Consider the following 24,270-nt stretch of genomic DNA (forward strand, 5'->3'; position numbering starts at 1 on the left):
TTTTTCCTTATTTCAAAGTTATTCTCTTTAAGTAAATAAGGCTCAGTTTCATATTTCTTTTTGATTTTACTATAGATAAATAATTTATTATTTTCTGTTAAAGAATTTAATTTGTTAAAGAACAGCTTTTTATAGTTTTCTTGCATATCTTTCATGTGTTTATTCATTTTATATTTTTCTTTTATGAAGTCAATTTTTTGTATATCAGATATATTTAAATTATTTTCATGAGTTATATTTTTTACAAAAGTATACCAAGAATAGGTTCCTGTTTCATCCAACAGTTTAGTTGTGCAGTATGCATCATATAACAACAGATTAATTTCTGTTTTAGATACTCTTGCCATATATTTTAGTGCTTGAACCTTTACATATACATCTATTGGATATTGTCCTAACTCTGCCCTTGATGCAATGTTAACTGCTTTTTTTACCTAAACCTAGAATTAGTTTGCAAAATTTTAAATTCACCTTTTCAATAAAGCTATTATCAATTGATGTTAGTAAATCAAAATCTTTATTATTATTTCTTGCTCTACTCTGAGACCTCAGTACTTTTTCATAGTAGTCTATATACCAAATTTCTGAGTTATACATTAAAATTGGTTTTATTAAAGATTCAAATAGTTTTTTATGTATATTTATAGGTATATTTTCTATATTATTCATATATTTAAAAAACAAATATTCCAAGGTGAAATCAATTTGCATTATATTAAACAAACTCTATATGATCTGATCAAATGCTTATGGTTAGCAAAAATAGATACAATGTATTTATTTTTTTATATATTGAGTACAATATATTTGAAAAATTGACAGTGTATTGGATGCAAAATAATCTAAAGGTGTTTGTAAATGTAATTATACAAGTCTAAATATTAAAGTTTAGTCAAAGTAAATATGATATTAATAACATTAACTTTGTGTATTTTTTTTTAAATTTTATTGAAACTTACACAGCCAAAACAATTTTATTGGAAAGAAATCAACATGGTTCTGCTAAAAGTACATTTGACTCAGTTAAAAGTGCAAATGCTCTTTACCTGTGTTTAAAATAGAAGCAGATGTTTGTTCAAAGAAATTTCAAGTTTGCATGCTGAAATATACATCTTGAGACTAAAATAGATTTGATGCTTTTGTCTTGAGCATGTGCAAAGCATGCTTGTGTTATGGGAGTAAAGAGTCAGGTGGTCTTGAAATAAGCATTCATCCAATAATATCACTACAAAGTTTTGATTGACAGGCGTTGCAGCAAAATTTGACTGAAAAGGGGAAGAATCTGACAATAATATTTAGAACTTCAAAAGACAATCAAGATTAAAGAAGAGCTTTTAATTGTTACAGAAAGAACCTGAATGTAAATTGTAAGTCTAATAGCATAGCTACTGCAATTGCAGAGTTAGTTCTGTTTGGTTTAATCACAGGAGTTTGAAATCCTATCAATGAGGGTCTATAAATATGTCAACTCGACTATCACAGTAGAGCTTCTCTCGTAGAGAGCACATTTAGTCGAAATGAAAAAAACTTAATTGTGACATGTGTAAGACATCATGATTCATCGATAAGGGTATAGATGGGATAAACAGAATAGATACGAAGGAAAAAAAATGAAGAAAATTATAAATAATGGGGTGCTTTATAAATAGATAGAATTACTGCAAAAGTATTTTGAACTTGGTAAAAATATACTGTAACTGTTGTAAATTTTAATTTTTTATAAAATATTCCTTCATGGGATGTTACAGTACAAGACATGAAGAAATTATGCTTGTTTCCTTAAAATCTATCCATTGAAAACAGAATAAGAAATGCAGTCAAAATCTATCATAAATGATTGCCCCATTGATTGTTGTTTTGCTTAACATCCAGTGTAAACAATTCATGCATGTTCATTACGAGAACAAATTATATAATACTAGAACTGGTACATATCAAATAAAGTAGTTCTGTAAAATGGATTGACTGATGAATTGTGGGAAATAAAAATCCCCAAAAACATCATTGACCTTCAAATTGGAAAATGGGTGCATATTAAAGCATTCTGCAATACCAAAAAGCCTTCCTATCAGAGTTTTTTGCTGTCAGATGAGAAAAGTCCAGATGACTGTTTATTACTAGACTTGTTTTCCTCCCAGTATCAGACCACCCACTTTTCAATGTAGAATACTATTAAGATTGTTCTAAGTAAGCCAATTCAGTAGAAGTAAATGCATTTATAAACATCACTACCTCTATTTTCACATGAAACTACCGGTATGTACATCCAATGTTATAATTTTAAAGTCGAGAGACTGGGTCACAAGCCATTTGACATGTTATTCAAGGCACTGTTTCATATTCAAATACACTGTCCCTGATACATACTTTATATACCCTGACATGTTTATTATTATAATAGTACTAAAATTAGTTGTTTCCATACACCAGTCAATTTTGCAAGGTTCAGTCACAATCTTTAATGAGCGATTTGTAATGCAAAAGATAGAATAACAGAACTGATTTGATCTTTCTATTTTAGGTGAAATACTGAAGTACTATGGAAAAGATACTCTTGAATATCGTTCTGTTAGCTACCTTTCTTTGGCCAGTGATTGGTTTTCGGCCATACATGGAGCCATTCTTTTTTCTTTGTAATTACCATGGCAACAATGAGGAAGCTGGAGGAATTGAAAAAGGGGAAGTAGCTCTTAGTGTGTCTGTTGAGGGCAATCCTGAATACTACACACCAAATCAGTTTTATAACAGTAAGTATTTATTGTATAATTGGTAAACTTTGCTGCAAATTTGTTTAAAATATGAGCAAAAACATTTATGGATTCAGGAACAAAATGTTTCAAGGTACTATAGACAATATTTAAACAAATGAATATTTTTGATTTGAAATAGCGGTATTGTTAGTCGTGTATAATTTTAAAAATTTTGGTTCATTTATGTTTCTGAGTTTAGTGTGACATCCATTTCCTCTGGAAACAGTACTAATTTTTGTTGAGGAGCCAGCTAAAGCCTGCCTCTGTGTGAAAGATTTTCTCCCTGTTAACTGCTGTTTGGTCTGGTTGTTTCCTCTGTTTCCATTCTCGATTTTATAACACACAATTATTAAAAAGACCAGACTGTTATTGGCTTAATATCACAGGGACTGCTTTTAATTACCGTTCTAAACATTTACCATAAAAATGAGATGATATAGGGCAAATATACTTCTGACAATGCTCATGACTATTTTGTAATAACACATGATTTACGGTTTAAATATGACTTTAATCTTGAACATTTAACTGATTCATCATGTAAATTTAATTGAAAGACCCATGGAGTTTTTTCAACTTTTAATCAACTGCCATTTTATTTCAGTATCAATAAAAACCAGTTTAAATTTTGATGGTTTTCTGCTGACTGGATTGTACAGTATAAACAGTGATGCACTTCTACGTTCACAGTCACATGGTGTGTATCATCGGCAACTATCAGGATCAAATCTCATGTGTTCCATAGTGTTCTCACATATCAGTTATCAACCAGAACATGAGATGAGATTTATTTGGAAAGCTCCACCTAGAGGAACAGGATGCGTTAATTTTTTGTAAGTACATAAAAATATCTTTCCCAACTGAAAATTATTTTTGCTAAACCTTGTCTGAAAAAATTTGGGAATTGAATTATAAAAGTGATTCCAAGAAGTTTATAGAAGTTTGATTTCCAAGAAATTAGTCGGAGCCATTCCCATTCCCAACAAGATCTTCTAGGAATTGACAAAAATGCTACACAGTACAATACACATCAACCACCAACATCTCTAAAAAACATACAACACTACCTACCTAAAGCAAACAACATATATAGAGGAATGAGTGCCAATGAGACAACTCTCCATTGAAGTCACAATTTGTAAAAGTAATCCATTATAGGTCTGAAAGTACGGTCTTCAACACAGAGCCTTAGCTAAAACCGAACAGCAAGCTTTAAAGGGCTAATAATTACATTAGATGTATGTTTCATTATAATACTTTATTTTGATAGGCTAACTGCACACCACATGTTATTCTGTAAGCAATTGCATCACTCAATAAAACTTTTCATTCATGATAACACCTGGTCCCACAACAAAGTGCACAGGTGAATAAAATTGTAAATCTCGTGTTTTCATGATCATAGCTACAAAATGTAATTATAAGTATTGAATGCCTCTTTTTGTAACTTTATAGGGTTGTAAAAGCGTTGACCGTGCACATTTTTAGTATGAAGCGCTTCTGTGCTTCATACAAAATGTACTTCGGTCAATGCTTTTACACCCCAATAAATTTACAAAAAGAAGCATTCAATTCTTAAGTGTAAAACCATTCAAACAGGAAAATACAGTCCAGATAACCTGATTGGGTACAGGCACAACATTTCATCATTTGGTTGGGTTAAACCATTTTTGTGTGCAAACCTCATTCTTTGTTGATTAAGGACATATGTTGTGCATCCAAATACATAATAAAAAAACCTGCATAGTTCAACAATAAACAGGATTGCCACTAACTTTAACAAGGACACAATAAAAGGCATATCATTTGGAAACAGGGCCAAAATGTATTTACTTCTATAGAGAGTTACATGAGGTAAAAGTAGTGGAAAACAAAATACCGGTACATATGCAAATTTAGCCTTTTAATGCCAACTTATTTTGGTGGTTTTCTAATTTTATTAGTATATTTGTATGATGATCAAAGTTTAAACTTACTGATGATGATGCACATTACTTTTTCTACTCATGAAAAAATTAGAATAAAATATCGCTTGTGAAAATTTACTGGTATACATAAGTCAATGACTCTCTCACATTGTGTCATTCCATTTAATAGTTAGTGAAAATGTAGTCAGTCCATTGAATAATAATAAAATTACTTGAAATCATGTGTATTTTTCAGAGCCACTGCAACATTAGGCCAACAGTTGCTGTATAAAGACATAACTGTATTACAGCTCTGTGAAGCAGGAGGTTGGTATATGCTAATAATTTTTCAGGTTTCAAGATGATAATTACTGTGTTAGATAAATACTATAACCACATACTGTCACAGGCTTGGAAAGATTGCTTGTGACATAAACAAATGAAGGCTGTATGGTGACTTACGTATGTTAGCTGCTAGGTCATTTGGTCTTTGATGAAAAGTTGTCCTATTGGAAACTGTTCCACATCTTCTTATACGTAACTTACAAAAGAATAATGTAAATACTTGTATAATGCACGTAATTTTTTTGCAATTTTCTGGATTTCGCATGTGTGGCAGGATTTATAAATTTTTTTATGACAACTTTATTCTCTTTACTCTAAACTTTAAGAATCTTCCTTGGATTTTCTATGTTTTCAGGAATCAACTTATAGTTTTAACTAAAATATTAAATTCATATAAATAACAAGTATAAGAATTTAATTCTTATATAAACAGGTTGCCTTTTCAGTGTTGTATGGGATAAGAGCCTTTACAAAAATTATATTGAGTAATGACTTTTACTGAGTTCTGGTTTTTTCATGTTTTCATATTTTGAAAAATATGTAAGAATGACATCAGATTATTTTGCAATAAATTTAGAAAATCAAAAGATAGCTATGAACTAGTTTTCAGTCTTGTAAATTTTATATTGATAAAAAATATTCTGTACCTTTTATTAGGTAATTTCCAATACACCTTATCGCTATTTAGTCCATTTCGGGAAAAACAGTCATTTATACAACTTCCTGTACGGGTCATAGGCCGAAAAATGGAGGTCATCAGTAGTGAGCTGAGGGAAAAAACACTGTAGAAAGTAATCATTAAGAGACTTTGATATAGTATGATCCACTTTTTTACGAAATTAAAATTGAAGTAAGAAATATTTTGTTTGAAGTATTTACCGTAGTTTAAACAGGTCTCATTAAAAAGTATCATGCATGGTGAATTGTTTAAACAGGGTCCCAGATAGCTTCAACTGGATGAAAAAGTTGTGTAATTTTAGAACTTATCTGGAATGGGATAAATAGGGATTAGGTGTATTGATTACAATAAATAATTGTTTCCTCTTTCAGTGTTAGATCCATTTGTTTGCCCCCTCTTGTTTTTTTACCAGCAACTATGTTTCTATTTAGTGTGCTAGATTTAAGCTTTACATTCTAGTGTCCTAATATCTACAGCAACAAGTGGCATACAGTTTTATTTTCCTTCAGAATTTGTTTTTTCTGAGCAAAAGCTTGTTACTTCATTCAACTATGAAAATTATCTTATTTTTAGCACACCTGGCCCGAAGGGCCAAGTAAGCTTTTCTCATCACATGGCGTCCGGCGTCGTCCGGCGTAGTCCTGCGTCCGTCGTCGTTAACTTTTACAAAAATCTTCTCCTCTGAAACTGCTGGGCCAAATTAATCCAAACTTGGCCATAATCATCATTTGGGTATCTTGTTTAAAAATTGTGTGGCGTGACCCCGCCAACCAACCAAGATGGCCGCCACGGCTAAAAATAGAACATAGGGGTAAAATGCAGTTTTTGGCTTATAACTCAAAAACCAAAGCATTTAGAGCAAATCTGACATGGGGTAAAAATGTTCATCAGGTCAAGATATATCTGCCCTGAAATTTTCAGATGAATCAGACAACCTGTTGTTGGGTTGCTGCCCCTGAATTGGTAATTTTAGGGAAATTTTGCTGTTTTTGGTTATTATCTTGAATATTATTATAGATAGAGATAAACTGTTAACAACAATAATGTTCAGCAAAGTAAGATCTACAAATAAGTCAACAAAATCAAAGTTGTCAGTTGACCCCTTTAGGAGTTATTGCCCTTTATAGTCAATTTTTAACCATTTTTCTTAAATCTTAGTAGTCTTTTACAAAAATCTTCTTCTCTGAAACTACCAGGCCAAATTTAAACAAACTTGTCCGCAATCATCATTGGGGTATCTAGTTTAAAAAATGTGTGGCGTGACCCGGCCAACCAACCAAGATGGCCGCCATGGCTAAAAATAGAACATAGGGGTAAAATGCAGTTTTTGGCTTATAACTCAAAAACCAAAGCATTTAGGGCAAATCTAACAGGGAGTAAAATTGTTTATCAGGTCAAGATCTATCTGCCATGACATTTTCAGATGGATCGGACAAACCGCTGTTTGGTTGATGCCCCTGAATTAGTCATTTTAAGGGAATTTCGCCGTTTTTTGTTATTATCTTGAATATTATTATAGATAGAGATAAACTGTAAAGAGCAACAATGTACAGCAAAGTAAGACTTAAAAATAAGTCAACATGTCCTAAATGGTCAATTGACCCCATAGGGAGTTATTGCCCTTTAAAGTCAATTTTTAACAATTTTCATAAAATTTGTAAATTTTAATTAACATTTTCGACTGAAACTCTTAGGCCAAGTTCAATATAGATAGAATGTTTGTAAGCAGCAAGAATGTTCAGTAAAGTAAGATGTACAAACACATCACCATCACCAAAACACGATTTTGTCATGAATTCAAATGCGTCCTTTGTTTAATATTCACATAGACCTAGGTGAGCGACACAGGCTCTTTGGAGCCTCTAGTTTTATATTCTGACAGCTCTGTCATGTGTACAAAAAAATTAATCCTTTCCAACTATCAAACGTCCCACTTCTAGTATGCAAACTTCTATGCATTGACCAGATGTTCCCTCATTGAAATTCAGCTTATTTGGTCTAGAATGATTGAAAGGGGTAATTATCTGTTTAATATTCTCAGTGCATCCATGACCTTATTTTCTTGGTTAATGCCATAAGGTCTATTGCACAGATGCTTTCAGTAATAGGCTAGCTGTATGCAGTGTGTTGAATAATTGTAAGATGTAAGTGTCCATCTGAAAGAGGGGTGGTGGTGGTAGGATCCAGAAATCCCGGGCTTAAAAACATTGAATCCTGAGGTCTCGAATTCAAAACAAATTAAATCTCGACATTCCGAAAGTCCAAAAAAGAAATCCTGGATCCCGAGCTTTAAAACACCTGATTCCTGATGTCCTGAAAAAGGTCCTACCCCCTTCTGAAAGGTATCATCAGACTTTGACCTCATTTGAAGTTTATGTTTTAACCTGTTGAAAGATATATTACTTCTGTTTTAGTGGTGCAATTTTGTAACTATTAAATCAATTTCATTAATTAAATAATTTTTTTTTATTCCAGTACAATTATTTAATCTTGTCAAAATTTGAAATTGATAGAGTCCTTGTAGAGTTAATTATGGCATAATTTTTGTACACTAAATTGAAAAAAGAATTAGCTTACTTAAATTTCCTCTATTTTACAATGTGAATAACAACAAACTGTTGCTTATACTTTGCTGATTATAGATAAAAGATTCTACCACTGCATAGAGTGGGATACAGCATTTATCCACTGGAGACAGCAAAATTTTCAAATTAAAAATGCATGTCTAGTCGAGCGTTTTATTTTCAAAATTTAACTTTTGAAAGCGAATAAATATCTTATTGCATGAGATATGGTGGTTGAATCTGTTTCTAAAATGACTTTTAGACAAAATGCAGATAGTTTTAATCCTTCTTTTCGAACCACCTGCAAAAAGATGTGTTCTTTCTACGTGATTTCATCTGGCATGGTCGCCTTTTTTGATGACGCCACTATCTGAATTTTAGAGGAAAGCAAGAAAACTTGAAGCCATAATTGAAATTTTGACCAATGAAAAACTGAGATCAAACAAACCACACATGTTGATTAAATAGAAATTATCAACAGATCATAAGGAAAAGGATAAATCGAGTAAGAAGTAGAGAAACTTTATTCTCATATCACTTTTTTAACAGTACATTGTATGATCTATCTAGAAATTAATGTTCATCTTCTATCATCTTCTTCCTAGATTGTTTACTACAGCTTCAGCAAAGTTATCTTTCTGTGATTCAATCCATGTTGCTGCCCATGAAATTGCAGGATTGTTGAATATACCTGTGATTGATGATCCTTCATTTAGTTCTCTCTGATGGAAGGTGATCTCATTGGCAATAACATTCACCATATTTGCTGCAAGTTCATACTCGTTCAACATTGTCGGATCGTCTGATATAGTAGCATTCTCAATGGCTTTAACTAACATTTCTTCATTAGATATAATCCAATTTGGAATTGATTCAACTGATGGAAGAGTTGGAATTAAATTTGAACTAATATCTTGAGCTAATTCTTCTTCCTTCTGTAGAATTTGGTTAGCAGCATAGGCAATCATTTGTTTGGCTAAGTTAACAAATTCTTCACCTGAGAATAGATATATAAAAATTAGGTAAACATTTTATGTCCGTTTGTCCGTCTGTCGTACCGTTCGTCTGTCCGTTAGTCCATTAGTCCTGCTTCAGGTTAAAGTTTTTGGTCGAGGTAGTTTTTGATGAAGTTGAAGTCCAATCAACTTTACGCTTAGTACACATGTTCACCATTATTTAATGTTTCTAATTTTAATGCCAAATTAAAGTTTTGACAATAATTTCACGGTCCACTGAACATAGAAAATGATAGTGCGAAGTTCAGGTTAAAGTTTTTTGTCAAGGTAGTTTTTGATGAAGTTGAAGTCCAATCAACTTTAATTCCCCATGATATGATCTTTCTAATTTAAATGCCAAATTAAAGTTTTGAACCCAATTTCACAGTCCACTGAACATGGAAAATGATAGTGCAAGTGGGGCATCTATGTACTATGGACACATTCTTGTTAGTAATTGCTTAACAGTGGTCATCAATTGTTGATGTGATTTATAAGTGTTTTTCATTTCTTATTTTATATGTAGATTTGACCTTGGTTTTCCTGTTTGAATGGTCTTACACTAGTCATTATTTGGGCCTTTTATAGCTTGCTGTTACGTGTGAGCCAAGGCTCTGTGTTGATGGCAGTACTTTGACCTATAATTGTTTATTTTTACAAATTGTGACTTGGATGGAGAGTTATCTCAATGGCACTCAAACCACATTTTCTTATATCTATAAGTTGAATTGATGAACTGTGTTGTGTTTTGAAACTCTTTAACTTAAAATCACCTAAATTCAGAACTTTAATGATATTCTTTGTAATTTGCTGAATTAGATACATTTCCTATGTAAAGAGACAAACTCAAATCTGAAAACAATAAAAAATTATTTTATTGTTGTTTTGTTTAAATTTTTGTGTGTACAATTTCATAACTCAGTGATTTAGAAAAAAAACATGCTAGAATTTTAAGTAGAGGAGCACAATTTAAAGACCTTAAACAAAAAAAATAAAATTGTAAGGGTTCCCCTGAACCTGGTATCTGGCCTACTTTTGCTGTTAATTGCAGGCTCAACAAAAATTAGCAAAATAAAAAATAATAAAAATATTTCTCTTGATATTATCTTTTGAAGTATGAAGCTTCTCTCCAAGTTTGGAAAAAATCCAGGATAGTTTATGAATCTAATAGATGTTTTAAAAACTTTAACTACAGACAGTATGTAATTTTAACTGGAAGAAGTCCATTTATAAGTAAAAATCCGAAAAACAGGATTTTTTTTTACCAAATTTACTTCTGGATACTATCTTATGATTATAAACAAGCTTCTGACCAAGTTTAATACAAATCCTTAATAAAATTTCAAAAACTTTAACCACAGAGAAGCCATTTCTCTTTGAAAAAGAGAGGGGTAATAAATGAGTGAGCAGTAACTGAGACTACATCTACTTAGGCCAGGATTTTTTAATTTGTTGGTTTACGGATCCGCCGACCCGATTTTGCCGATTTCCAAAATAAAAATAAAATCGAATTTTCAGGCTTTTTTTATTCTCGCCGACCCTAACAAATGCATTATCCCTGAAAAATAATTAAAATATCCTTTTTTATGAAATGAAATGCATTAATCACTAACAGAAGTGATGACACTTTCTGTTGTGAAAAATGAAACTTTCAGTTTACGTTTCTAAAAATAGACAAATCAATTATTACTGACCTTGAAATGTCGTTTGCGCAAATAATTTTGCGGAACGAAACCTGTGTTTAAAACCAATTACACAATAAGTTCGGACACTCAAGTAGATCCATGTGTTCGTGGATAGGTTTTTGTGTCCTGTTAAATTGTTCCTTTTAAAAGTTTTTGATTCTCATAAATTCTATGTATAACTTTTGGACTAGTTTGATTTCTGTAATTTATTCTTACATACTTTTGATTTTTTAACCCTGTCTGCGCTCATTGCCTATGTAAAATTTAAAATTGTTTATAATCCAGGTACTTTTGATAACTATTGTATGCACATTGAACGACAAATTTATGTGACGTATATAATTTTTCTGACGTCAGACACTCAAATCAATCCATGTGTTCGTAGATAGTAGATGTTGTTGTGTCATGTTAAATTGTTATACGATGATGACTGATGTTCCCATATTTTGACTATTTTATTGATTGTGACTGTTTATTTAACGCATCATGTAAATGTAACGGAATTTGATGAGACTGTTATTAAAGTGAGAGGGTTAGCGCTATAGAACCAGGTTTAATCCACCATTTTCTACATTTGAAAATGCCTGTACCAATTAGTCAGGAATATGACAGTTCTTGTCCATTCGTTTTTGATGCGTTTTGTTTTTTGATTTTGCCATGTGATAATGGACTTTCCTAATTGATTTTCCTCTGAGTTCAGTATTTTTGTGATTTTACTTTTCCCTTATTTGTCACCAGTCCGTAAGATGCATGTTCTCACATAAATAGACTTGTCCAAATGTGGACAGGTGGAAGTTCAAGACATCAAGTTAAAATACTGAATTTTAACAAATCATTTGATGTTTTCTTGTTTTATAGATTAAAAAAAATATCGTCCATTTGGATAAAAAATGGGAATGCATGACAACAGATTATTTAACCTGATATTCTCGTTTTTCCAGTGGACGAGTCTATTACGTTTTAGACACGTGTGTTGAAACTTATTTTCGTACGTTTTTACTTTTTTTTCCTTTATCAGTTTTCGTGCTTATTATTTTTCACCAAGTTTTGATAAAAAAGCTAAGTCAAATAACTGACGTGAATCTGTTTTTCTTGTGTGTGAAATGACGATTTAATTTCGTCTTTTTTCAGTGTACCCCCCCTTTTTTTACGGGAAATTATTAGACAATGTCATGCGATGTTTACAGCTGAGCAATAATATTTCATCAAACTAAATTTTAAGAACGATGAAAAAATAGTATGACAAACATATTATTAGAAAGGTGAAATATATTTTTATTTTACATATCAGTTTTTTGTCTTGAAAGATCTTTTTTTTCTTTTTTTTTCCGACCGACCGACCCGACTTTTTCATGGAGAAAATCCGTAAACCAACAAATTAAAAAAACGTGGCCTTACATGTAAATAAGGTTAAATAAGCCTTTTATCCAGGAAACCTGCAAGTTTTTATTTTTTAGCAAATATTTAAAAAAAAAAAAAAAAAAAAAAAAATATATATTATCTATCTCGAGATATTTTATTTTTCTTACAAAAATGAGCAGAGTTTTTTTTCTTGTTTTTTTCTGGCTTTCTAGACTACAGAGCCCCTTGACACTTGAAGGAAAGCCATTATATCAAAATAAACCAAAAAAAAACCATTTAAGATATTGTTTATGTATGATGAATAGCAAGAGTCTTACCTTGAAATTCTGCATTTGCTTTTATATAAAATAGCAATATAATTGTTAGACAAGATGCTTGAATCATCTTTTTTGACAGGTCTATGATTACTATGATTTGTATTCAACTATATATAGAAGTTTAAAAATCTATATTGTGTTGTAAGAAACATGTTATATGTTTAGTTTTTATAAGTACTTTTGCACTGCAGTTCATGTAGTGCTACATGCTGTGAAGTTCAAAAATCAGCTTGTGCTGAAAAAAGGTGTTTAAAGGAAATGTCAGTAGGTACAAGTTGTATGGTAGAGTGAAAAAAAGTCATGTGTATAAATTGATTTTCCTGGATTTCAAAAAACAAAAAATGTATGATAGACCTATCATATCAAATAAAATCTTTTAGATGATCACAAGACATGGGTCTATTATATATTCAATTAAAAATTATTGCAAGGTTTTTATTATCTCAGATGGTGCCATTAAAACAAAATACATAAATGGTTTGGCGATATCTGGACACAGCTTTTATTCATAATATGATAGATTCATATGATATAATATATATATATATATAATAGATAGACCATAGATGTTATTGTATATGTAGATAGATATATGGTCGGTTACTTGAAGATAATATGGCAACCAGATTGATAGATAGATATATATGAAAATGTAAAGATGCTCGGTGGGATACACTGGTGCTTTAAATTAAGAAAACACTGTGGAATACACAAGTGTAGTCTGTTTTATCCAAAAACCTAAAATTTCACAGTTAACATTAAGATTCTATGCAGTGAATTCTGCCATTTACTGGGCATCTATTTATGATGCTCAAAGTTCAAATAACAGTCATTTTTCTCAATTGCAAACAAGTTAACATCATCAGTCAAATCTGTATCACCACTGTTACCCACACAAACCTGAAAAATAAATACAAAAGAGCAGTATCTCGTACAAAAAAAAAAGGAGTGGGAGGGCGGGTTTTCAATTTTTCCGCTTACAAAATTTAAACAGCTTGCTTGCTGCGATGAAATTCTAAAAAGGACTAAATTACGTCACAGAATATAAAGTCACTCATGTCAGGTAAATCTAAAGCATGAAACACAATCCGTCAGTGGCCCCCGTGATCACTGAATTTAAGTCTATTTACTTAAATGCCATTAATGCTAAAAATGCCTTTTCAAAGTGGACAATACTTTTCTTGAATCAATGTTGTGTTACCTTATACCTTTGTATTTCATCTTGTTACTGAAGACAGTATTAACCAACCAAAAATAGCTATATATATATATATTAACTATAATTGTTGTGAATTTGGTATTAAAATAAAAAATCTTTTTTACATTAAATTTTTGGTAAACAAGTAGTAAGATGGATTGTAAATATTTTATTTCTGTGTCCCTCAAATTGAAGAATGGACACATCTGTAGTCCTTAATTAGGATGTCTGTTATTGTGTTTTGCTTCTTCATCTTACAGATCAATCAACTTTGGCACATCTTCTTATTTTCACAAAGATTCATGGTTACAACAGTACCCAGAGAAACTGTATACCAAATTCATTGCATGAATTCATAAGATGACAATACAAATATAAAAAATCATAGCTATTTCAGTTTTGTCACAAACATGCAATGCTATGGTGTTGCTCTAGTACATATAAAAGGGAACCGATTAGAAGTGTTATTTAAGATGGTTCTTTCAATACTGTCAGTTTTCAATGTGATTGATGTGGAAATATTTGTTTTCTTTGTGTTAATTTTACCACAAATGAAGTTTGTGTTTTAAAACAAATTTATATTTTTGTTTATTTGCTGTATAATTTATATTAATTTTTCAAGAAACATACTGAGTAACTCCTTTGAACTTTATTTGACAGCACCTACATTGTCTCCCTTGAGACCAGATTTAGCCAGTAAAGAAAGCCAGGGAATTGTGTTGAGAGATGACTTTGATTCCAGTCCAGACCTTGATTCTAATATATGGTAAGTTTTTATTGTGAAATGTTCTTTTTGTATAAGGACTTTCCTATAATCTGAATCTTTTGTAATGTATGTTTTTATGATTAAAATATGGTCAAACTTATTTCTAAACAATTTTCACAAATGTGATGTTTTATCAAGACGAATTATCTGATTCTAAAAAAGGAAATTATAAAATATGAAATCAAATATGTCAGTCAACACTTTATGTAAGAAATAATTCATGGGGGCTTGAATTTATATTGATTTTACCAAGGGTTGGCCCTTTATGCTAAATATTTTACCATGAGTGACAGCCAGGGTATAATATCGGCTTAAAGAGCAATCCCATGGTAAGATCAGTATAAATTCAAGTCCACATAAATTATTACTATTCTAATTGGACAAATACACCAGTCAGTTCTTTTAGATCAAAGCGCTCTAGGTGAAGGGTACTACATGTATTAAAATGATGTAAAAGAAAGGAGCAAACTGAATTAGTGACATGCTTAAAAAAATTACAATAACCTAATCAGATAGGTTTGGATGAATTTAAATGATAATTTTACTTGTATGTCTTATATGTATAAAAATGAGTTTCAACACATTTTAGCATCGTTCGTTTACGTTTCCTTGTTATGATGATTTTTGGTTTCACAAGCATGTATTTTCCAGTAAAATGCTTATATTTTTAAGTTATTTTTCTATGACGTTGGGTAGCTCATTCATAAAAAAGCATTTGATGTGGAAGTTCGATCGGAACAGCCCAAACAATATATTCATAATTTACCACGCTTGTGTACTCAAAGGTTTGAAAACGTCACTTTAGAATACCCTTTAATAATTTTTGTTAAAACCCTTGGTGGATAAAGAAAAGTATAACATGATCAGCAATACAAGATCTTCACACACTTAAAGTGTAGCAAAAATTGTCATTCAACTCAATATATAGAGTTATTTTGCCCTTAGACGATGATATTTACCTAAAGTGGCCATTGTGAAAGATACAGTTGAGTGATACAGGCTCTATAGACCTCTAGTTTCATGTGTGCTTAGTGACTGAATTGTATCATAATTTGAGACTATATCTATTCCATTATATTAAATTATCTTTAATAAAAAATATTATAATTTAAAAAATGTTATAAATTTAGGTCGTCTAGTGATGGTCTAGAAGTTAGTAAGAAATGTGGAACAGTGATGTATGGATATTCAGTGACCTTCTGTGATCAAAAAGGCAGTAGGGAAATGGTCAGTTTTAAATACTTTAACCTTGTTATATCTCATAAAGTTGGAATGCAATCAACATTATGAAAAGTCATCTTAGATATCAAAGTAGCCATGTTGCTTCAAGGAATTGATCTTAATATTTTGTAGAATGTATACAATTTTTCTTTAAATAATAACAAAATTTAAGATGGTAAATTATCCTGAATAAGATCTTCATACACAATCTAATGTAAACTCATTCTCACCCTATCCCACTACAGTAGTAATTTTAGCTCCATTTATTTTTGGCAGATATAACTCTCCATACTTTTTCAAGACGGCCCTAGCTGATGTTGAAGTTCTTACTTGCAAATTATTGTTCATATATTATTTCTAGATGGGATTTTATAGGAATGACAACTCCACTGCCCTTCATCATGATTGTCAAAATTGAGAAAAAAGAGATACTGTAAATTCAGAAATTATTGCAAGCATTTATTATTGGGATTTTGTCATTTAAGACTAAAACCCGATTGTAATTTTTGCAATATTGAGAAAAATCCAATTTAATTCATTTTAAAAAATTTCAAAATGCTATTTTAAAATATTGTGATAATAGCCCTGTTGCTTTTCACAATGATAAAAATATCACAATCATTTTTGACTTTACAGTAATAGACAAAATCAGGCATGTTTGTCAGGCAGGCATATAAGATTTAAGTAAGACATCAATTGTATAGATCATTGATATTTACAAAAATACAAACAGGAGGAGGTATCTAATGGCCAAGTCAGTTTTACTCCTTTCATAAATATTTCCTGAACCAGAAAATGATTTTAATCAACATACTAGCAACTGTATACTTGTAATTATATTCATACAAATGAGCCTTTTTAATATTTTGTAGGTTACAGTACCATTAAATACAACAACTGCAGCTGTTTTGCAATTTACTTTGTGTACGTAAATAAATTTTTAACACAAATGACTACTGCAAATTTGTTTTGTTACTTTACATAAAATCATTGATCAAAAGATGTCCTATTTCATTATGTAACATGTTTCACAAGAAGGTTTTTGTCCTTTGTCAAGGATTAGAAAAAGAAATTATTTGTACAAGTAATTAACAGATTGTTCATATAGTTCTTTGGATACATGTACATGTAATACTTAAGTTTAGAGTTACCATTTGTAAAGTATGAGAATTGTTTTTATGATGATATTTATAGTCAATGTGTTTTAGAATATATAGAAATCTTTTTTTCTATTTGTCTATCTGTCCTATATCTGATTAAAGTTTTGATTTAAGGTATTGCATTCACCAAAGAGTGGTCACATCAACTTAACAATTACACATATTCATTATGGGGTGAAATTTAAAAAAAATAAAAAAATATAAGAAATAAGGGTTTATACCGAATTCATATGATATTCTGTATAAAGTAACATTACTATCAGTACAACTCAGTTTGTCCACCATTTTTAGGCTCTTTTCACTGGTTCAAATTTGAACAACTGAAAATTAATATAAAGCAATGTTACTATTCATCAGATTGGTTTTTTTTCTCTTTGAATTTTCTGACAACAGGCTAAGTACATCTCAACAGTTTATTAGTTTTTGATGGCAATCACAGCATTGAATAGTTGATGATATTAAACATAAAGAGAATAGTGTTTAAAGGAAAACAACGGTCTTTGGGCTATGGACATTTGACTGCATTTACATGATGTGAATAACTTTATGTTTTTGTATTTTATTAGCTGGAGGGAAATGTTTTAACCAGCACCATCAAGATGGAGATATAGTGATATCTGTTGGACTGAATGGTTGTTCTAATTGGGTGGAGATTGACAGAGTTTGGTAAGGGCTATTTTAAAAAGGGTTATTAGCTGTCAAATTCATGTCCACCAAATGGAATCAAATTCTCATATTTGATTTATAACAATGAATGAAAAACAAATATGATATGCAGCAAAAAATAACAACTGCTGAATTACAGGCTCCTGACTTAGGACATACACATACATGGCGGGTAGGGTTACAAATTATTTTGTTGGCACCAGACCCTTTCCCTAACCTGGGACAGTGGTGTAACAGTACAATCTAAGAACAAACTATAAAAATCAGTTGAAAAGGGCTTTACTTATCAGATCAATACAAAGAAGAACAACAAAAACACAGACTGGATCTGACAGGGTATTTATACATCAGCACAACAAAAAAGGCACTTTTAAGTACATATTCTGACAACTATATAAAAGTCAATAACAACTATTTAAAAAAATCATGTATCTTAGACTAAAATATGAATAGTTGCACATCCTATGGATTTTGGGGAAGACATCATTGTTCCATCGTGGAATTTCTTCACAAGCTATCTACTTAGTTTAGTATCAATTTTATCTTATTATATTTTGATTATATATTTTTTCATCTTAAACATATTGCAGGTCACCAACCAGCAGTGACTCAGAAGTACATTTAGTACCGCTTCCACAAAAAACAAGACTTGATAGTGTTTGTTTTAAATGGTCACAATCAGCAGAATTTGTTAATGGTGGCAATGAATACTTGTCCATTCTATCTGATGGCCCATACACAGCAAATGGCACGGACAACAATAGTTCAGAGGTCATTTCAGCCAAGCCAGGCATCAAATCAACTACAGAAAGTATAGCCCCTATATATAGAATAACTAACAACATAGTTACAAATCGTCCAATTCAAACACTGCCACCATTCCAACCTATTGGAAGGGGAGATAAACCAGTGCCAACATTTCAAAGTTGCTGGGCTATGGATAATGTCCTGATTGTAAACTTACATGATTTACCTACCAGCCTACATGAAGATTTTGATCCAGTAGATCCCAGTAAATGGTTGTTTTTTCCAGGAGCTAATATCAGGGTAATTAATGCTTAATGCACTTGTCATATTGTTACCTAATATCCAACAGATAATAAGCTGGAATATATCTTTTTCTTGTTGTTTGAAAAAACAATACTTGTAACAAATAAAAATTGCAATTTTTGAGAAAAAAACAAGTGGAATAACACCATCTAGCTAATTCAATTAAATCCTTTTCAACTAAATTACTTCAGATGTAATTAAAAAAAAATCAAATTTCTAATTAACATTTACCCATTTCAAGTATAAAGCTAATCATGTTTATATACATAAGCAATAATTAAATTTTTGTTTAACTTCTTTCTGTGTCTCTATATTGTATATCAAACTGAGTCACTAAAGTGTAGTGCACCCTAGAAGGTGTATGTATTGGTCCGTATTTATATTTGTTTTAACCATGTCTTAATTTAAAAATTGTTTTAAAGAAATCATTGCTAGCACTCCTGCAATATTCCTCTATATATTGAGCACCAAATTGCCAAATATTAGATTACAAGGGGAAAGGATGCAGAATCCTTAAAGATTCATGAAAGACCTTTTAAAAAAAATTATATATATATATGTTTTTTTTAACTTGAATGCATTAATATCCCAATATTACTTTCAGTATAGATCATGTATGATCCTGTACATAATAATTCTTTTTTTTTTACAGCAAAAATGCAGATCAGATAATAATGCCATGTACTTCAGCCAAACGAATCAAACTGCCAATTTTGTTGTTACAAGAGACCTAAATCTAATGCCAGATGATTTATCAACAGACCTGATTCTAGAAGAACAGTTTGAATTCAAGGAACAAATAGGGTAAATTTTCAGTTTGTTTTTAAGGTGTCCTCTCCTTAACCACTGTCCCAGATAAGGGTGGACGGAGAACACAAAAACATGTTAAGCACTCTCCACACTTGGTAGGTGCTGTGTTGTTGATTATTATTTATTTTTTGCTCTCTAAAACCTAAGGGCAGATTAGGACAAATTTAACCATCATTATCAATGGATGGTTTTGATTTATTTTGGGTACAGGGTATTTATCAACAATGTTGTTGCTGATTGCTTACTGTCCAGTGGAAAATATGTCTGCTAAGACGATAAACATTAGCTAATCTTTAACTTAAAAATAAAAGGTAATCAAAATAGACATAAAGAAGTCACCTTAAAGTCTTCATACCAAGATAAGCTATAAATTATTGTGTTGTTTAAGTTATTTAAAATGATTCAACATAGATGATCAAATATCTTGCAAAACATATTATTGAAGTAATAAAAAATTTATTTTTAAATAATTTTAAAAACACTGCTAATATATATCCCAAACCAATCTTGAAGTAATTTAAAATAAATATTGTAAAGTTAAACTTATTTGTATGGTATGTTATTATTTTACAGATGGGAAGTCCATGGTGGTAGGGTTGATGTGACATGTGGAGAGATCTATCAAGCCAATTCATTAGTGTTTGACAGTTCTGGTGATAGGAAGGCTTGCACACCTTATATGGACACTAGATCGGCTGGAAATATTAGGTTCTATCTGGGATTAGGTAAGATTACAAAACTACTTTTGTTCAAAGTATATTTTTGTATTTGTAATCTTTCCCATTAAATTATTGTTAAAAAAGAAGTATGATATATATATGTCATTCTGTCATAGCACTACACTAAAGAGTTAGATTTTTAGTGAATCTAGTACTGGAAACTTATTGTACTAAGATACTAAATTATTTAGGTACATGTCATAATTAAGTTGTAGTACAGTACATTCCGGTTATTTGCATAGCCTATTTGTCAGACGAAATTATGCAATAAAGCGGAGTATGCTTATATCCGAAATGACAAATTACGGAGTCAAATAACATCGATAGTGCAGATCAGCAAAGAAGAAAGATGTACGTCCATAGTCCACTTACAACATAATGAATGCTTATTTATTCTAATAAAAGTTATTTGTCTACTGTCATACATTTTATTTCATTGTGTATTCTTTCAATAAAGTTTATAAACACATTTTGTTTTAGTTTATTTTTGTACCAACTTTTCCTTTACCTGAGATACGAAAATAAAATTGTTCTAAAAATAGATTTGTTTCTACGACCCGGATGTACAAATTAAATTGTTACGCTTTGTATAAAATAAACTGTTTAACAATACTACATCGTTTATAATCATTGTAAACAATAATTGTGCAATGAACTGCCTTTGATATGCAGTATTTACCAATTACACAGTTTCGTTTATGCAAAGCAGTTAACAGGTGATGGGGCCATGCACGGGTTATTTGCTGGACACGAGTGTTGAAAGTGAGAAAATAAAATAATCAGAAGTTAATTTTCTTTTAGAAAAATATTAAAAAGGAAAGATTGATGTATAAAATTCTTCAACCATATATAAATGCCCTGTTTAACATAAATGTAGATCACCCAAGCTGAATTACGAAATTACACATTGGATAATGATCGATAATTAGCAGGGGTTAATGTTTTAAAAATTCACCAAAATATAATCTATGAACAATGTTTGAAATCCAATCAATAATTAACACCTTTTGAGATAGAAGATCATAGAATGGTTGTGTTTTTACAACAATCAGCTGATTGACATTTTTATGACCTCGAGGCTTAAAATAGATCATGGGAAACTTTACCTGTGTACACATTGAGGCCTTTTCTATAATCATATAAACACGAAAGATACTGTTTTAAAACTTTATTTGAATAACACACAAGTAAATATGAAATAATAATGAAAATTATGATGCATTCAAGAAAAATATACTTACCAAATTGCCGTTTCCGGTCAAAAATCTCGTCAGTTTTAACTGAGCATATCTAGCTGGCGATTATTTTCTATGCAATTAACCGAAATGCCACTTGTAAAGCTATGCATATAACCGGTCAATTTAACATTAGGTGAATGGGAAATGGTTTTGTGCAGAAGAAAAGTATGCAATTAACCGAATTATGCTATTAAGCGGTATGCAATTAAGTGGAATCGACTGTACTGAAAAAGTACACACAGAAAAGTAGCGGTGTAGAAACTAATGCATATTATTCATTAGAAAAAATATTGTACCAAGTACTTCTCTCACCAAACACAGGATATGGACCTAATACTTCTGTTGAAAAGATCAACATCCATACCTTGCCATCAAAGAGTGCTTGCTAAAAACGACCGTACAACTTTTTTAATTGTGCCCTGAAATTAAGAATAAAGTTAACACAATAATTCATGCTTTATAGGCAGTGGTTCCTGTAATGGTAATATTTCTAAGTCTGACAGAATTGATGTGTTAGTTTACCTAGAAGATAAATATGATCATACATATGTACTCCAGAGATTAGAGTTCGAGTTTTACCAGGTATACTAGTAAATATATATTTTTTTTGTGTATCCAACATTTGCAATCTACCTGAAGCATTGTAGTGTTTTTTTCTAGATAATACAAATATTGTAAATATATTTTAAATACTATTATTTTTCTTTTTTCATTAATCAATATTACTTTTATTAATGGTTAAAGCTAGATGGAACTGTCTACCTCAAACACACTCACAGTTCAGTTTTCATACTTTGCATTAAAGTAACATACAGTTGAGAATTCTGTTGAAAAAATTAAAAAAACAAAACAATTGATTTTATCCTTTACCAAGAAGGTGTCTATTTTTAGTATACAACAAAATTTAACTGAAGACAATAAGGCTGAACGATTTTAATACACCAAAGTCAAACAGACTCTTAAAGGACTTTAACAAATTCAGATCTCCTGAAAATGACAATGATCTGTAAGGCCAGACTTTTTTTATTATCTGTTTAACGAGAAAATTTGTAAAAAAATAGGGTCGAGGGGACGAAATAAAAAAAAAATAAAAGTGAGAAATTGGTCCAGTCGACACTAAAAATAAAAATAAAACCAATCTAAGTGACTTTTTTTTTTTTTTTTTAAGAATTTATCAAAATACAAGAACAATGGAAGAAAACAGACCTCTAGATTGTGAGCTGGGCTACTAAAATTTTGATAAAATTTAGTTCAAAATACAAACATCATTTAGGAATAATTTGGTCTGGGCTACCAGCTTGAGTTTCCTAAGTTTTATTCCGGTGTAGGGTGCAAACGTGTACTGTAGGACGGGGAGGACAGGGGTAAGGGAGACAGGGAGAAAGGGGTAGGAGAAAGGAGAAAGAGGGTGAGAGAAAGGGGGTAGGAGAAAGGAGAGGAAGGCTGGGAGAAAGGAGAAAAAGTTGAAGAAAGGAGAAAAAATAAAATATCTCCTTTTAAAAAATGATCTAATATTTCAAGAAAAAATATCAAAAGGAGATGTTTTATTCTAATGGGAGAAAGGAGAACGGGGGTAAGAGAAAGGAGAAGGGTACCCCCCTGTCCTCGTCCTCCCCCTCCTGTAGGGTGCGAAAGTGAAAGGGGGTGAACGTGAATAAAAAAAGTGGTTTTTCAAATGATTTGGTCCCATCCATACACAAAATTCAAAAAGCATTATTGATTTTAATTGATATCTTTGATACTATTTTAATATGCATACTACGATACTACTTCAAAGAAAAAATATAAACCCAAACTCTTCCAAAACGTTGACCGGCATGTCAGGTTCAACATCTGCCTCGTTTGTTATAATGCGGCTGATGCCAACATCTTCCGGTAACTCATTGGACAACATGACCCCGATTGCCTCATCTCTATTACACTTAACAAATTTGAGCGAACACGAACTTCTCTCTAGTGATCGGACTTAAAGTTTAATGTAAAAAAACGGTCCCTTCCCGGAAGTCGCCGTTTTGTTTGACCATGCGACAAGAGATAAATTAATAATCGCAGACCCGAACTCGTCCCTTTTTTTTTTTTTTGAGGATTTCGTTACAGTCGGCGGAAAAAATAAAAATAAAAGTAGGAAGCACTACTTTTATTTTTATTCTGAAATCGGACAATGTGGAGTTGGCGGATCTCGTTAAACAGATAATAAAAAAAGTCTGGCCTAATTGATTTGTAGGAATCTAAACTAGTATCTGTTCCAATAACTGGTGACCACAAAATATCCTGGGCCAGATTCTGTTGGATACAAAAGTTTCATCATGGACCTAACACAGACGTCTGGGCTCTAGATGGTGTCAGGATTTTAACACATCAGCCATCAGGGTTGAGTCAGAACACGAACAAAACAATTCAATTTGGTCTTAACATGCAATGTGGCAATGATCCTAAAGCTAACAAGTAAGTATTTTAATAATGTCATATGAAATGAATCTAGTTGTTGAAATCTATACTGCTTAACAGATTCCTTACAAACAAACGGAGATTAGGCGTATAAATGGATGATACACCAATCAAACAACAACAACAACAAAAAAAAGGTAGAAAGACGCATGAATTCTAGCATGTGGTTTTCAACCATATAATATTTCTTTTTTTCATTCCTTGTCCTTTAATATTGATCCTGACAAAAGATATATAAAATAACCTGGGATAAAGATCAATTCAGAAAAAAATAATTTATGCTTACTCTATAATATTTATGCATCAGAAGACAAAAATTCTGTAACAAGTCAAACAATACTAAGTGTAATACAAAGAAATCTTGGTTTGATTGCCAATGAGACAACTCTC

The 24,270-nt window shown here is 31.2% G+C and overlaps 2 protein-coding genes across 2 annotated transcripts in view; one reads left to right on the top strand and one right to left on the bottom strand.

The window, feature by feature from the left end:
• Window positions 1–1,258: 1,258 nt before the first annotated feature.
• Window positions 1,259–24,270, top strand: part of LOC134683210 (reelin-like) — an 82,487-nt gene continuing 59,475 nt past the window's right edge. Inside the window, exons 1-13 of the mRNA XM_063542372.1 lie at window positions 1,259–1,367; window positions 2,522–2,747; window positions 3,355–3,583; window positions 4,914–4,984; window positions 14,463–14,568; window positions 15,699–15,795; window positions 16,662–16,713; window positions 17,516–17,615; window positions 18,206–18,662; window positions 19,318–19,469; window positions 20,049–20,200; window positions 21,896–22,014; window positions 23,657–23,877. Coding sequence (XP_063398442.1) covers window positions 2,540–2,747; window positions 3,355–3,583; window positions 4,914–4,984; window positions 14,463–14,568; window positions 15,699–15,795; window positions 16,662–16,713; window positions 17,516–17,615; window positions 18,206–18,662; window positions 19,318–19,469; window positions 20,049–20,200; window positions 21,896–22,014; window positions 23,657–23,877 — 1,964 coding nt within the window. The 5' untranslated portion in view covers window positions 1,259–1,367; window positions 2,522–2,539. The remainder of the gene's footprint in view (window positions 1,368–2,521; window positions 2,748–3,354; window positions 3,584–4,913; window positions 4,985–14,462; window positions 14,569–15,698; window positions 15,796–16,661; window positions 16,714–17,515; window positions 17,616–18,205; window positions 18,663–19,317; window positions 19,470–20,048; window positions 20,201–21,895; window positions 22,015–23,656; window positions 23,878–24,270) is intronic.
• On the bottom strand, window positions 8,780–12,861 carry LOC134683226 (uncharacterized). Its single transcript, XM_063542398.1, has 2 exons — window positions 12,605–12,861; window positions 8,780–9,242 (listed from the first exon to the last, which is right to left on the bottom strand). The coding sequence occupies exons 1-2, from the start codon at window positions 12,669–12,671 to the stop codon at window positions 8,836–8,838; spliced, it is 474 nt and encodes a 157-aa protein (XP_063398468.1). The 5' UTR covers window positions 12,672–12,861; the 3' UTR covers window positions 8,780–8,835.

The sequence above is a fragment of the Mytilus trossulus genome, chromosome 1 (genome assembly GCF_036588685.1).
Source record: "Mytilus trossulus isolate FHL-02 chromosome 1, PNRI_Mtr1.1.1.hap1, whole genome shotgun sequence".
Lineage (NCBI taxonomy): Eukaryota > Metazoa > Mollusca > Bivalvia > Mytilida > Mytilidae > Mytilus > Mytilus trossulus.

Bases quoted from the DNA above. Each gene is read 5' to 3' on its own strand.
- LOC134683226 (XM_063542398.1), bottom strand. From the start codon at position 12,671: ATGATTCAAGCATCTTGTCTAACAATTATATTGCTATTTTATATAAAA. The intron at 9,243-12,604 runs GTAAGACTCTTG...ATCTATTCTCAG, and splicing joins AGCAAATGCAGAATTTCAAG to GTGAAGAATTTGTTAACTTA.